Here is a 16441-nt window from a genome sequence, read left to right as displayed (position 1 = left end):
GTTGTGAGAGCAAAGAGATTGTTATCAAAAGGTTGCCAAGGATACCTAACTCATGTGGTGTTGTAGGATCGTACTCCTAGTATTGTGGATGACGTACGAGTGGTAGACATTTTCCTAATGTGTTTCCGGAATGATTTACATGGATTGCCACCAGACAGAGATGTGGTGTTCACTATTGAATTGTCTCCAAGTACAGACTTTATGCTATAGATTGGTTCCCACAGAGTTAAAGGAATTGAAAATTCAGTCACAGGAATTGGTTGATAAAGATTTCAGTCAACCTAGTACGTTACCTTGGAAAACCCCAGCTTTGTTTATAAGGAAGAAAGACGGGACCCTAAGAATATATATGGATATTAGGTAATTGAATCGGGTAACGAGTAAGAACCGTTATCCATTGCCGCGCATTGATAATTGTTTGATCAGTTTAGATGTGCCTATGTGTTTTCAAGGAAAGAGTTGAGGTCTGGTATACTCTTAAGTGAAAGTAAAGCATACTAGTCAATTTGAGTTGGTGTTGCAATGTTTGAGGGAACATTGATAGTATGCAAAGTTTGACAAATGTCAATTTTGGACGAATCAAGTGACATTTCTGGGACATGTTATATCCGCTTAAGGTATTCAAGTGGATCCTTAAAAGGTAGCAGCGGTTGAGAATTAGGAACAACCTCGAACCGTCACTGAGGTACGAAGTTTTCTTGGCCTAGTAGGGTACTATAGACGTTTGTAAAGGATTTGTTTTTGTCATTGCTTTGCCATTGACGGGATCGACCAGAAAAGAGGTTAAGTTTGAGTGGGATGAAAGAAAAAAAAAATTGTGAGTAAAGCTTCAGCAAGTAAAATATTCCCTCACTCATGCATCTGTTTTCGCACTCCCAGACGATAGTGGTAATTATGTGGTCTATAGTGATACTTCTTTGAATGTTCTTGGATGCGTGTTGATGCAACATGGTAGGATGATTGCCTATGCTTCACAGCCATTGAGATCTCATAAGATGAATTACCCTACTTGTGATTTGGAATTGGCGGCTATCATTCTTACTTTGAAGTTATGGAGACATTATATTATTGGTGAGAAATGCAAGATTTTTATGAATCATAAGAGTCTCCAATATATGTTTACGCGGAGAGATCTTAATCTTAGGCAACAAAGGTGGATTGAGTTGCTTAGTGATTATGATTGTGCGACTAGGGTGGTCGAGCTAATGTTGTGGCTGATGCATTTAGTAGGAAGACTCCAGTGAGAATTAATGCTTGGTACGCTTGCTATGTTCATCTTCTTGTGGATTTGAGATCTACTGGAGTAAAGTTAGGTATCGAAGATCGAGAAGAAGCCTTACTTGTTAATTTTCAAGTTAGGCCAAATTTTAGTGGGTCGTGTGCTTGAAACTCAGATGGAAGATGAAGAGACCCAATAATTAATTGAGGCAAGGAACGACGAGAAAAAGAAAGACCTCAGGGTTAGAGAATCAGATGGCATGCTTATGCAAGAGAACAAGATGTATATACTTATTAATATGGAATTAAAGAAAGTAAGTTTGGACGAAGCATACTGTTCAGCTTATGCAATGCATCCTGGAGGTACTAAAATGTATCATACCATTCGACCATTTTTATTGGCCAGATATAAAAAGGGAAATTGTTGAAATTGTGAATAGGTGTATCAGTCGTCAGCAAGTCAAAGCAGAAAGAAAGAAGTATTTTTGGATTGATGCAGCCACTTTCCGTTCCGCAGTGGAAATGGGAAAATATCTATGGATTTTGTGTACAAGTTTCCTCGTTCACAAGATGGTTATGATGAAATTGAGGTGATAATTGATTGGCTTACTAAATCAGCGTAGTATTCTTCAATGAAAGAGCAGTAACCTTTCCAGAAGTGCAACAGTTATTTATCTGTCTTATGGAAAGAGATTTGGGCTTACGGATCTGTTGAACTTCTTGGGTATGTTGCTCCTTTCAGTTTGTTCCCTAGAGCAACGCCATAAGGCCGTGGAAAGCTGTGTCTTGTGTTTCGAAATTGTTAGAATTGTGGACGGAGGGTATTCAAGGCCCTGAGTTAGTGGAGGAGACTACTCGGAATATTCAAGTAATTAAGTCTAACCTGGAAGTGAGCCAGGATCAGCTGAAGAGCTTAGCAGACAAACATGCCACTGACCAGACGTGTAATGCAGGAGATTGGATGTTTTTGAAATTATCACCTTAGAAAGGTGTGGTTCGGGTCGAAATGGAAGACATGTTAAATCCTAAGTACATCAGGCCGTCTTTGACTATTGAAGGAATCAGTGAAATACTTTCAAGTTTGAGTACCTTCGGGATTGGATAAAGTGTATAGTGTAGTTCATGTTTTGATGCTTCGTTACAAAGTAGCAGATTCGTCGCGTATGATTCTGGTTCAGCCCTTGGAGATTAATCCGGATTTGACTTATAATGAGGAACCCATGATTATTTTGGAATAGAAAGAGGAAGTCCTGAGAAATAAAACAGTGTACTTGGTAAAAGTTTTATGGGAGAATCATTTAGCAGAAGAAACTACTTCGGAGACGAAAGATTGAACGGGAGAGATATGTTTCAGGTTGTTTTATGGATATTGATGGATTGTAAGGATTGTGTAAATTTCGAGGATGAAATTTTTTTCAGGTGGGTAGATTGTGGCAGCCCGTCCCTGATTTTAAGACTTTTAAAGTTTTAATAAATGCTTTTACAAAAATGCCCTTTTAGGCACGCGCATTATTCTAGGTTAATCGTCGTGTCGTGCCATCTAAGATTTATTTTCTTGACATATCCTCGTAGTATTCGTCGCTACGGACGTGTGGGCGCAGACGGTTCGTGATTTGGAGTTATAACGAAAAAAAAATTTAAAGTTTGAAGTTTGGGCATTTTATAAATTTTATTATTAAAATTTGGATGGCCCAGATTAAAGGAATTTGAAATGGATGGTTGGGATGAGAGAAAGAGGGTTTGTGCGTGTGTGTGTAAGAAGAAGAAGAAGAATTAGGATTGGGCATCGGGGAAGAAGAAAGGAAAAATGGGATTGGGCAAAACTGCCCAATCTGAAAGAAGAAGGGGACGAATCAGGAGAAGAGAGAAGGAGAATATGGCCAACCAGGAAAGAAGAAAGGAGGAAAGGATAGGGAGAGAGAGACGCGGGGGATCGGCCGGATCCCCTTGGCCCATTTTTGACCCGGTCGGCACCCATGCCGATTTTCGGTGATTTTCACCCATTTTTCCGGCGAATTGCTTCAAGAAACTTCATGGGAAACACTTTAGGAGCCTTACTCTATCCATTCCATCTCAAATTTGGAGAAAATGGAGAAAATCGCAAGAAGGGGTGCGGCGGCTTTGGCTTCGAATCACCCAATCCCGAAGCAATTTCTTCCAATTGCCACTACCCATAGCTTCCTCTTGAGGCCTAGAACAAAGCCCAAGCAGTAGTTGGAGCATCGGAGTTGATTTGAAGGTCGAATTGAAAGCACCCAATTCTAGGGTTCTTCACGGTTTTGGTGGAATTGAAGTGTTTCCAGGCCAAATTGGTCTTGGCCTCAGGTATAAAGTTTACTCTACTCATTGAGATCTTCAGTTCTGTATTTTTTTAGAATTTTTGGAAATAGTTGGATTTTCCGGTGAGCCGGGGCGGCCAACCGCCACCCGCGGTGGCCCATGCGGCGGCGCATGGCCAATGGCCCGCCAATGTCATTCTTAGCATGTGTTTAAGGTTCTAGGTTCAGTTTTGATAATTGATGGACGTAAATTGAGTAATTGAACCTAAGTTCGTTTCGATTCGTGGTTAGGTGAAAATGTGAATTTACAATCCAACCGTCAGATCGTCACCAAACTTTGATACATTGTAATACGTAATATTTAAGGATTATAGGAACTTACGGATCGGGAATCCGATTTACGGATCTTCCGGAATTGGAGTTGTAAGTTCATAAAATAGAATGTTAACCGTCACTTGGTTTTGGAAATTGACGGAGATCCAACCGTTGGATGGTAAGGAAATTTTAGGATGTTGTTCTAGAGATATATTGTGGACCTTTGGAAGTTATGGATTTGAAATCTGAGTTGCAGATCTTCCGGATCGAACTACGTAGTGAAGTGTTTTATATAAGTTATATATTCTATCGATATGATTTCTGAGGTTGGATTTGATTATTGTTCTAGGCGCCGATCGTCATGACGCCTTGATGTGTTGTGCTAGGGAGTTGTAGGGCGAACTCCAGGTGAGTGGGCAGTATTTTCTGTTTATACCTATATGCTATTGAAATTCCCAGAAATTGAGTTTTTAACGCAAGTATGTTTCTAAAATGCCATGCATGCATGATATGAATGATATGAGTTATATGAATTGATAATTGATGCATATATATATATGTGAATAGGTGTTGTGGACGCACAGGTAAGTATCAGGTGAGTTTTATATTATTCATATGAATCATTGATGATGTATATTATGTTGATAGCTCATAACCTGCAATCATGGTGTTAGTGCTTATATTATTCACCTCGCACTGCACGCTCACCTTGGATCCAAGTAGGTGCATGTCGTACAGACCATGAGAGGGTTCCGACATGTCGTACAGACCATGAGAGGGTTCTGACTGATAGGTGACCTTAGATTATGTGCACAGATGATTGATGAGAGAAGCACTAGAGCGTATTATTACACCATTCATCTCGTACAGACTACTTCAGGTAGTTCCGACTTATATGCAGTGTAGTGCTGTACAGGTCACCGAGGTGACTCCGGTTGGATTGGATGTTGAGCTATAAAATTAACCGTACAGGACCAACTGCAGGGTCTCCGGTTAATTCACCATTTCACCTGTTACATTGATGCATCATTCATTCTGTTTTTGAAATTATAACATGGCATACTTTCTGGTTTTTGAGAAAAATTGATGATTTGAGATTTATGAAAAGTATTAAGCTATTATGCTATTTTATGGGAAAGTATACAGGTTTTACAGCGAGGGGTTAGAAATGTTTTAAATGAAAAGTTTTCGAAAAACTTTGTTTTACTGACCCACTTAATTTTGTTTTGCGCCCCTCCAGGTTCTAGATAGCAGAGCTTTGGTGGTCACGAGGAATCCAACGGTGTTCTGACAGAATTCACAAAAGTAGGACTCACCCTCGGGTGTTTCATCTTAGTAATTGTATTTTTAAAGCTTCCGAACTGTGTAAATGGTTACGTCACTCTCACGTGACGGCCAGCATGCCCTCCTTCAGGACGGGGTGTGTCAGTCAGTGTCATGTAAAAGAGAGCAATAATATTAAAGGAAAACTAATGAAAATAGCTTGAAAACTAAAAGTTTTAATGACAAGGACAAAATAAAAGGTAAAATAAATAGTACCATGATTGACTTTTTAGTGTAAAAATATAGTTTTTCATTAAAGTGAACAGTACCGGGAGCTTTTCGTTAAAGTTTCCTAATATTAACCCCGATGCACTCCCACGCATTGATTCTTCCACAACCAAATTTCCACAAGTAATCTCCCCAATTCAACGAAATTCCTACACCAAAAGAAACAAAAAAAAAAAACAACAAACGCAGTTTTGACTTTTGAGGAAGCAGCACATGAAAGATTCATGCCAAAGGCTAGGGCAAATACATGTAATAATTTCTAGTGGAATAAGAAACCATCATATATTGCAAGTTAGCGCATTTTCTTGTGTTTTAATCTAATAAGTTCAAGACAAAAAAATTACAAAGTCAACACATTTCCGCTTGCAATGTGAAAATTTTGATTTTGTTTGTCTCTTATTGCCTCAACTTGTAATTTACTTGTCAATGTACATTTTTTTGTAGCGTAATTGAAATAGAATGCCAAACAAACTAGAAAAAGTATTATTCATATTAACCAAAACAAAAACAGTGAAAATGGGTAAAATACAAGTATGCAAATAATAGTGTGACACATTTTGATTTAGTTTATTATTTAACTAAACACATTATATGTTTGGAAAGCTAGAAATAGAGCTATTAGTTTCCTATTTTTTCCAGAATTTTTTAGGAGGAACGAGCTCAAAATTGGCGGGCAAGACAGATGATGTATTTCCCAATCCTAGAAGGATTCCTTACTAGTTTGTGTCATTAATTCCTTACTAGATTGTACCGTGTTTAAACAGACCGTGTTCAACTGTTGATGTCGTTCTTGGGGTTGCCTGTTCGATTAGTGGCCCAACCCTAAATGTGTTAGGATCGTCATCCGTGTTGTACTTGTCTAAATGTGATGAGATGGCCTGTCCCACTTATTAAGTTGGTCAAGCGCTCGTTCTTTAAATGGGTCGGGCTATTCTATTTTCGATCTTAGGCATTCATTCCGTCTCGTTCAGTACTACGTACTATTGAAGAATTTCTCATTTTGTGATCTTTTTCTTTATAATTTGGCTTTCAATCCCATGACTAGAAAATCCCCCGCCCAAACATAGCATGTCATAGATTGTGTGTGATATTATCGGTTTTCACTAACAAATCACCCTATGCTTAATACTACAAACTATTGATATTTGTTTTCATTTATAAGTTGAAGGTATTAAATTCAAATCTTGTGAATACAATATTTATGCTCATAGTGTAAATATATATAAATAAAATAATAATAAAAACAAAAGAGAAGTCAGTGTCATGTAAAAGAGAGCAATAATATTAAAGGAAAACTAATGAAAATAGCTTGAAGGACAAAATAAAATGTAAAATAAATAGTACCAGGATTGACTTTTTAGTGTAAAAATATGATTTTTCATTAAAGTGAACAGTACCGAGAGTTTTTCGTTAAAGTTTCCTAATATTAACCCCGATGCACTCCCACGCATTGATTCTTCCACAACCAAATTTCCACAAGTAATCTCCCCGATTCAACGAAATTCCTATTTCTTACACCAAAAGAAAAAAAAAAAAAACAACAATCGCGGTTTTGACTTTTGAGGAAGCAGCACATGAAAGATTCATGCCAAAGGCTAGGGCAAATACAAGTAATAATTTCTAGTGGAATAAGAAACCATCATATATTGCAAGTTAGCGAATTTTCTTGTGTTTTAATCTAATAAGTTCAAGACAAAAAAATTACAAAGTCAAGTCAACACATTTCCGCTTGCAACGTGAAAATTTTGATTTTATTTGTCTCTTATTACCTCAACTTGTAATTTATTTGTCAGTGCACATTTTTTTGTAGCGTAGTTGAAATAGAATGCCAAACAAACTAGAAAAAGTATTATTCATATTAACCAAAACAAAAACAGTGAAAATGCGTAAAATACAAGTATGCAAATAATAGTGTGACACATTTTGATTTAGTTTATTATTTAACTAAACACATTATATGTTTGGAAAGCTAGAAATAGAGCTATTAGTTTCCTATTTTTTCCAGAATTTTTTAGGAGGAACGAGCTCAAAATTGGCGGGCAAGACAGATGATGTATTTCCCAAGCCTAGAAGGATTCCTTACTAGGTTGTGTCATTAATTGTTTAGGAATTTGTTTCGTCTATGAGAGTTTCTACCAAATCTTTTAGAGTTTTTCTAGTATAAAATTTTCCTATTATTGGTCTCCTTTCAACAAGACTGACTTCTCTTTTCTGAGGGAATTTGTTTTTCATTTTTTTTGTTATTTACGTTTCTACCAGATATTTTAGGGTTTTTCTAGTATAAAATTTTCCTATTATTGCTCTCCTTTCAACAAGACTAACTTCCCTTCTACTGGGGAATTTTTTTTTTCATTTTTTTTCTTTTTTATACATACATACATACATATGTGTGTATATATATATATATATATATATAATTTTTTTTTTTTACGTCTCTAACAGATCCTTTAGGGCTTTTCTAGTATAAATTCTTCCTATTATTGCTCTCCTTTCAACAAGAACTTCTCTTCTCGAGGGGAATTTTTTTTTAGGAAAACTAATGAAAAGGGCTTGAAAACTTTGAGTTTTAATGATAAGGACAAAATAAAGGGTAAAGTGAATAGTATCAGGATTGACTTTTTAGTGTAAAAATGTGGTTTTTCGTTAAAGTGAACAGTACCGGGTGCTTTTCGTTAAAGTTCCCTTTTTTTTTTCTTTTTTTTTCTTTTTTATACATACATACATACATACATACATACATATATATATATATATATATATATATATACACACACACGTTTCTACCAGATCTTTTAGGGGTTTCTAGTATAAAATTTTCAGTACATCGATATTTTTACACTAGAAGGAGGGGAAGTTCAGCTAAGCCACACAATAGACAACCTAATTTGGTATCGAATTTTCCATCCACGAGATTCGAACCTAAAACCTCTCACTTCCAAGTGAAGAAGAATACCACCAGACCGTAGTATTAAGTAGCATATGTACATTTACTTTAAGTAGAATAAATATTGTATCAAACCCGTCAGTCACAAAATTATAATCTCTAATGGAGATGCAAATTTGAGATATAAAAGCCACATTTAAATCTCATTTTACATTTCTCGTAGATACAAATGTTAGATCTACTCTAATGAGAGAGATAAATTTGAATTCCGTTTATTGTTCATCTCTTTGATTGGCGAGGCCCACCTTCAAAAGATGTAAAATATGTATATATCATTCGATCCGGATGTTATAAATGTGTCTTGTTATATCAGTTCATCCTTGAAAAATCATCTTATGGTTACAACTTCGTAAATATTTGCTATCCTCTACAACTATGACAAGTAAAGAGGTTTTATGAGTTACTACTGTACTAATCTGTAACACTATTACTTTCTTTCCTAGTTTTTATTGAGAGGAGGGTTGCGGTTGCAGATGGACGTGCGGGCATGGCCTCTCCGGTTCTCCTCTCGTCCACAGAACTTTCAGATCCCCTCTCATGTGTCCCAAAGTTATAAAGGTACCTGCAGAAATACAACTCGCTTATGTCAATAGATGCTCGTGGATTCTGTTTCACGATGAACGTTCAGTGCGAAATGTAGTTCCATTCTAGTGAGCTCTAGCAATATAGATGTTAGTGCAGATTAGCCAAGCTTCTCTTACCAAGTGTGAACGGAACTATATACAACAAAGCGGGTTGGCCATGGCCGTCCATCAAGTTCAAAGCCACATATGTGATAAGGAGACCTGCAATTGGAAAACGCCAAGCAGCCAATTGTAAGTAGGCAATTTCCAGTTACGCTAAACATCATTGAATCCATCGACTTTTATTTTCCATATGCAAACAGAAAACACCATGCCGATAAAATTCTAAATCTAGCTCAATCCCAATCAGATGCATTTTCTGAATGTCTTGTTTTAGCAAAAAGAACAAAATGTGCAGAATGCCCCAAATATTAGCACATTTCATACCTAAACCATAAGCGGTCATTGCCCACACAAAGTAACCAGCTCGAAGCTTTTTATTCGCCAACCAATCGTACCTGCAATGTTACCCACACAATAATCAGATTAATGAACTTTTGAATGTACAACATTATAAACCCTCATTTGTAGTAATACCGCTCTCATGTTGTTAATTATGAGTCCCATGGTTTTCATCATTAATTGATCCAGACTATGTGACTAACACGAGAACTGAAATACCTAATCAATCTCAGCATGTTTTCACTTTCCGTATACACAATTTGAAAAGGACATAACAGAATCGAAACACAGTATCTGATCAATTCTAGGGACTTAAAAAGGGATGTTCAAAGATATATTTGGAATCTCTTTTCAGACCTTAGTGAAAAGGCTACAACCAGTCCAGGTAAGATAATATCACCAAATCCGATGATGCTGTAGCCACCCCAAGGATCAAACATCCGTGGGATTTTCAGTAGCATTGGTATACCGTCCTCTCCACTTTTATCACCACGAGCCACCTGTATAAAAGTGAAAAGATTATATTTAAATCTCTATCACTTGGGGGGCACGTCTCCATGGTCAAAGAGCAACCATTGTTTAGGGTGGCAGAAGGGAAGGAAGGGAGTTCTTACGATTTACTCACCACTATCATTACACTCTCATGGAACCACCACTTAGAAACAAATACCCAAAAGATGTCGTATAAAAACGCACAACTCAGAAGAACTGTTCCAACCTGATTAATTAGAGAAAAAGAGAAAAGTTATTAAATAATCTAAAAAAGTTAAGACATGATTTCCAGGTGAATAAATAAAAAAATTCTGGTGCAATCTTTTCTCAACAAAATAAGTATACGATAAGGATTTAAGTATTTACTTAACCCAGAAAAAATATATCAATATAGGTTAGTTAAGTACCTCCTTGCATTTCTTACATAAAATCTTCAAAATAAGGCAACAAAATAACTGATGAACAACTAAAAATTCATATTCTGCTCAACAAGAACCAGAAAAAAAAAGAAAAAGAAAAAAAAATGTTTCTGAATATCACCTTGAGATTCGGTACGCGAACAATCTGAAGAACTGTGATTATCAGTGCAATACCCTGATTTTGTATGAGCACAAGTTAGCATCTACCAACATTTTAGAGATTACAAAATCACTTTGAAAGTGAAAGATAAATTGCACCTATTAATGTCCAGGATTCATAATAGAAATATGCAAAAGATAATGTATGACAAAATGGGCAGTCCAATTATAGGATGCCTTTCTTCAGTAGTAATCAACAAGTAGCATATTTGTAGAAAAAGGACCCACCGAAATCAGCACGTAACATATTTAGATAAATATAAATACTAAAATTTTTGGATAAAATCTCAAATTGCTAATAAGAGCAAACTAAGTAATAAGTTAAAAAGGCAAGATTGAAAACAGAAAAACGAACAAGCCATGTACAGAAGCAAGAATTCCAGATATCTGCCTACATGCGTAGCACACACATACTGCAACAAAATTATTAATTTAGGAAACATGCACAGAATCTATCAATCCTTATGGGTCATCAGTTGAACTTGCCTACTTACGGTTTGTGGACTTGAAGAGTCTTACATAACAAAATACAATAATGCCCGCAACATAAGGACAAGATAGGTCCATCAAAGCAGACGGTGAGATTTGTCCTGATCTTTGTTAATGCTATATCAATTATGTGATGGAAATTTTTCCCTTCTTCAGATACAAAGACTTCCCAGTTTTCAGAACTAATAACATAGTTTTGCTTCCTTGAAACCTCCATAAGTGTGAGTAAAATGCCATAAGAATATACAACAATATTTTTTTTTTTGAATCTAAAATATACAACAATATCGTTCATGTGTTTACTTGCAAACTCCTAATTCCCATGAATCATGATGTTATACTTCTCAAAGTTCTCTTATGATACCCTGACTATTTTTAACTTTTAAGTATGATTTTAGACCCTGTCACCTACTATTTTTTAATCAGAGTATTACCAGCTTGACTCTCTTACTCCAAAATCAAAACAAAGAGAAGAAAAAAAAAAAAAAAAAGAGCTGAATATGACACTAGGAGATACAGAAGCAAAATTGCACTTGACCGATCCAAGCAAATGAAACTGAGAAAAGAGAATTAATTTCTTACAAGGATATCTTGACCGATCCAAGCAAATGAAATGCGGCGATACACTGCCCACAAAACAGCAAATGCTATGCAGAAGGGAGCAACAGCTAGTGTCAGATATGAAACAGCTCCAAAGATTGGCAGCCTAACGTATGAATCTCCAGCATGTTTGAACCGACTGAAACTATATTTGGTTCTGTCAGCTTCATACTACCAAAACTCATTCACATATATATAAGGAACAGCTCCAAAGTGAAATTTATGCTTTTAACAAATTATTTTCTTCATATTCATAGTAGATCACAATCTGGAGTAATTAGGCTTGGAGGGCAAAGACAGCCCTATAAGGAAAAGATCAAACAAAAGTAGTTTGACCAACAGATAATAAGATGCATTCCCTTAAAAATTCTAACAAAAGTAAAAAAGAAGTATACCATGACAGAAAAGTCACCAAGCAAGTCTGCAGGCCCTGTAAACAGAAGGGACTGCTAGGTTCAGCATTAACCTCAGAAGAGGCATGCATAATAATTAAATATTTCATTTACACTTAAATAAAAGTTTAATCATAGAGACAAAGTCTGTATTATATAAAAGAGAATGTACCTCTATCCCACCAATGCAAAACAAAACCACCAGAATCTCCACAAACCAGAATGACATAAGTTTGTAAAACATAATCAAGAAGCATGAAGCAATCACAACAAAGAGGATTGCTGCTGTGGTGCTAATCTCCACTAAAGCATTGGAACGATCAACTTCCATATGTAAAGAATCATCGGAAGCATCCTGCACAAAAAGCACCAAACCATATATGATTTGATAGAATAATTAGTGAATTGCCCAGAAAGCAAGCCCCATGTAAGTTAACTGCTAAAAATTACAAAGCTGCTCTGGAATCACAATATAACCTTCAATAACTTCTCATGCTCAATAGCTGCTTCCCTTGCACTCCACGCAGACCAATAAGAAGCAAATAAGATGGTACCAACGGCCATAAGCCACAAAAAAACTTCTGCAATATCTACCAGTGGACGCAATGGGGAGTACAGCTGCACAGAAACTGAAGAGAGGGATTTCAGAGGCAATGATAAGAGACAAAATAAAAACCACTTAGAATAATAGCGGATAACAATAAAAAAACACTAACTTTTTTTTCTTAACAAGAGAAGGCTTGGCCAACCATAAACAGTTACGTGTATATTATAGCAGAGAAAGAAAAACATACCCATGGAGTTGTTCTTCAAATCAGTTTCGAAGATTGCACCAACATCTTGGGGAAGCATAACAGCTGGTATGCCTATCTCGACATCAGGTTCATCTTTTTCACAAACCATCTTGTAAAGTTCTGTAGGGCAGATAACAGTACTTTATGTAACAGAAACTTAATTTTACGTGATCTATTTTGACCCCCTTTTTTCTTTAACTGTGAGCAACCCTTATAATGGTAAGATCTTTTTCTGCACTTGCTATAATTTTTCCCCTTATAACTCATACGGTTGTACTGAATATTCTTAATCAGGAAGAAAGTTACTCTACGATTAATAGCTTTTTATATCAAGAAAAGAAAATTGCCTGTGCGGTTGTTTATAATGAGGATGGCTGAAGCGTTAGCAGCTTCAGCCATATTTGCCTTGGTTGTGAAACTGCAATTTCCTCGGTGCACCAAAATGACCTCTTTTGTGAGCTACAAAAATCCATACAATCCACAATATGAACCCACAAAATGAATAAGCATATCTTACAACTTTAATTAGGAAGATGCATAATTTTCATGGCTGTGAAACTCTAGTGTAAGTTGAGCAATAGAACTTAAAATTTTGATCAAGTATTACCTTATTCTTGGGTTGGGTACAACAATCAGGGGGGTCCGCAAGAACCACTCTAGTGTTGGTGGCATATTTTTCCTTTGATTCCAAGGTAGGTCCAAATCGAGCACCAACACCGACATACTCAGCGTCTTCTATGCCGTTGATCCAAGTTGGGACCTTTACCTATAGACCAAAACATGATTTAAATGTCATGGCAATTGGCAAAGCTGTATTCACAATATAAATAAAGGAAGAAAACAAAATGCAATGCCTCCCTTACAAGCTAGGATACATTTGCTTTGACTACCTATAACAGAGCTAGGGTAACAAAAACTAAAACAAATTCAACTATTCCATTATACTATCTTAGATGCATAGCTGAATTGAATTTTCCACTGAAGTTGTGGCAACTAAAGAAATAGAAGATTAGTTCTTGGCATTAAATGCTTTGGAAGATTGCTTAATATTTATTTGGAAACAGAAGTACAAAATCATTTCAAATGCTTCCATGGTTTCGTTGAAAGTAGAGACATGTCCAGAAAGCATTTGAAATACAACTACAACAACAACAACAAAGCCTTATCCCACTAAGTGGGGTCTACTGTATGAATCCTAGAACACCACTGCACTGAGTTTTGCGCCAAGCATTTAAAATAATAATAATTGCATCGATATTTTATTCATTAAATAGAAAGAAAAAAATTAAAAGCTTTCACAAATGCTTAATGAAAATTTCTATTTCAAGATTGGCCGAGTCTGGTAAAAAATTTGGCTTAAATGTCAAAATGGTCCCTGTGTTTTACTCCACCAGCCAATTTAGTCCATGTGTTTACATCCGTTAGCCAATTCAAGACAATCCGTTAAAAGACAGTTAAAATTGACATGTCCTAAATCCCATAGTACTCAAGTGAATTGAACGAAGTGTCAATTTTTAAAGATAGGCATCATATCTGTTTAGTGGGTGTACATAAAATTACGGTTTTGTCCTCACACGTGCATGGCAGATGCCAATTGTAACGGTCCCTTAACGAATTGTCTTGAATTGGCTAACAGCTGTAAACACAGGGACCAATTTGGCCAAATTAAAAACACAGGGACTAAATTGGCCAATAGAATAAAACCATTTTGACATTTAAGCCAAAAAATTTCTAACGATTGGCTTAGTAAAAATTATAATTTTCAAGGAACCTACATGATTATTTCCTTAGAAACCAGATAAAGAACCAGATGAAAACTTGAAAAGATATGGTAACATTTATTAACTCAAAGGTATTGCCTAAAATCTAACCACCCATCTGGTAATGTTTCTGTTATGTTGTGTTTTCTTTTCCAAACTAAGGATATTCGGAGAGATGAAAGAGGGAGATGGGAAAGGGAATAGAACTGAGAGATGCGAGGAAGAGACAAGGAAGACAGCATCACTGACCAAAAAAACGAATACCAAAACAATGAACTAAGAACAATTCTAATAAATTTTTAATTCTAATTCTATCTGCTGTCTATCGTCACTCATCGTCCCTCCTCTACATCTTTCCTTTCTTAAGGAAAACAGAAGACGAGAGATAATTTTTCTATAAGAGTAAAAATAAAATCAAACAGACATTATAATTGTTGTTTACTTTGTTTCTTAACTAGGGATTTATAAGCGAAAAAATGCTGCCTAAATGTGTAACAAATTTCCGAGCACAAAAGTATGAAATTTGTCAGCCTAATCTTCCATTCTTGAACAACCGGATCACCACGCCAACAAAATCGAAGCTAAATTCTCATTTCCAACTCCAAAAACAGTTGGCAATTCACAATTTAATTTCATTTTCACTAATCTTCCTCCATTTTCTCAGCAACCAAACAGCAAGCTCGAACTTCTTGGTCCCGAAAGGATCACAAATCCTGACACTTAGAAACAGAGATTCTAGTTTTTTTTCCTTCTATTTTCATTACTTAAATCACACAATCAATATCTCTACTATGTACTACTCGACCACCACACCACTCAAACCGAAACTAAACTCTCATTTCGACCTCCAAAACAGTTGAAAATTCACAATTAATTTTCTATCCAGCTCCATTTTCTCAGCAACCAAACAGCAAGATTGAGCTTCTTAGTCCCCCCCCCCAAAGCATTGTTCCCAAAGAAAAATTCCATCTTTTCCGTCCCCAGTTTTCTCAGCAACAAAACAGAAAATCAAAATTAAACTCAAAAATCAAAGTCCAAAAAAGTCAGTGAAATTACCAGAACGAAGTTGTTGTTGCATCCAGGCCTCTTGGGAGCAATATCATCATGGTGAACAATGTCCCCAGCTGAGCTGAGACTTAGACTAACCACCAGCACTCCCACCACCACCCACACACCTCTCTGTAAATCCATATCTATTCACACCAACCAAACGCAAAAAAAATATGTATTAAAATAAAAAATTAATTTTTCCACAGAAAAAATCCAGAAGGGGGTTTAGGGTTTCAGAGATGGAGAGGAGGAGGAGGAGGAAGAGAAGAAGATGATGAGGGAAAATGTGAGGGAATGAATGGGGAAAAAGGGAGGGAGAGAAATATCGCCGAGGGTGTCTGCGTTTTGTGTTTCCCGCGTTGTCGTTTCTGGGTGTTTGGCAGTGTGGGCGTGCAACCGTTGAACCGGTTCTCTCTTGTGCAGTGCGGTGTGGAAAGTGGACTTTCTCACCGGCACTGTGGAGGCGTGCGCCGCACGCGCCTTTCGTGGACTGGGGTAATTGTAGCGGTGGACCGTGGAGATTGGAGCAAAGAAAGTTGAAAAGTATGATATGAGAGTTTATTTGTCTTGGGGTTTGGGCTTTGACTGAGATTTAGTTTTGTGTTTTAGTTAGTAACCGGCTAATGCGAGGTAACTTAGGGGTACAGTCAAACTAAGATTTTAAAAGTGTTAGATTTTATATGATTTAAGAGGAATAAAGACTCCTACAAAATTCATATGAATTTTGTAGAATTTGAATGCATTGTGGTGGATTGTGGTGGAAGGATTTGAAATCCTAGGGGGTGAGGTTGGATTTTTTTAGTCTTGGTTATATATATTTTTTGCTCTCAAATCCCACAAAATCCACAACTTATTGAAATCCTCCAAAATCTTAATTTTTTTAATACACTTAGATTTGGATGGATTTTAAAATCCTTCAAAATCTTTTAATTAACTACACCTAGATTTGAATGG

The 16441-nt window shown here is 36.4% G+C and overlaps 1 protein-coding gene across 2 annotated transcripts; it reads right to left on the bottom strand.

Moving 5' to 3' along the window:
- Positions 1 to 8505: 8505 nt before the first annotated feature.
- On the bottom strand, positions 8506 to 15809 carry LOC126619845 (signal peptide peptidase-like 4). 2 transcript variants are annotated; one of them, XM_050288268.1, is made up of 14 exons: positions 15494 to 15809; positions 13285 to 13443; positions 13025 to 13136; positions 12678 to 12797; positions 12361 to 12512; positions 12056 to 12238; positions 11887 to 11921; positions 11474 to 11630; positions 10365 to 10418; positions 9958 to 10050; positions 9690 to 9832; positions 9318 to 9388; positions 9009 to 9092; positions 8506 to 8869 (listed from the first exon to the last, which is right to left on the bottom strand). In XM_050288268.1, exons 1-14 carry the CDS (start codon positions 15626 to 15628, stop codon positions 8754 to 8756), a joined length of 1614 nt encoding a protein of 537 aa, XP_050144225.1. In that variant the 5' UTR covers positions 15629 to 15809; the 3' UTR covers positions 8506 to 8753. The 2 variants fall into 2 exon arrangements, with proteins under 2 accessions (XP_050144225.1, XP_050144221.1); XM_050288264.1 differs by having other exon boundaries at positions 11474 to 11636; positions 15494 to 15807.
- Between the last annotated feature and the right edge of the window lie 632 nt (positions 15810 to 16441).

Source organism: Malus sylvestris, chromosome 1 (assembly GCF_916048215.2).
Source record: "Malus sylvestris chromosome 1, drMalSylv7.2, whole genome shotgun sequence".
Classification (NCBI taxonomy): domain Eukaryota; kingdom Viridiplantae; phylum Streptophyta; class Magnoliopsida; order Rosales; family Rosaceae; genus Malus; species Malus sylvestris.
The sequence above is the reverse complement of the archived record's forward strand: the minus strand, read 5'-3'. Positions and strand labels throughout refer to the sequence as shown.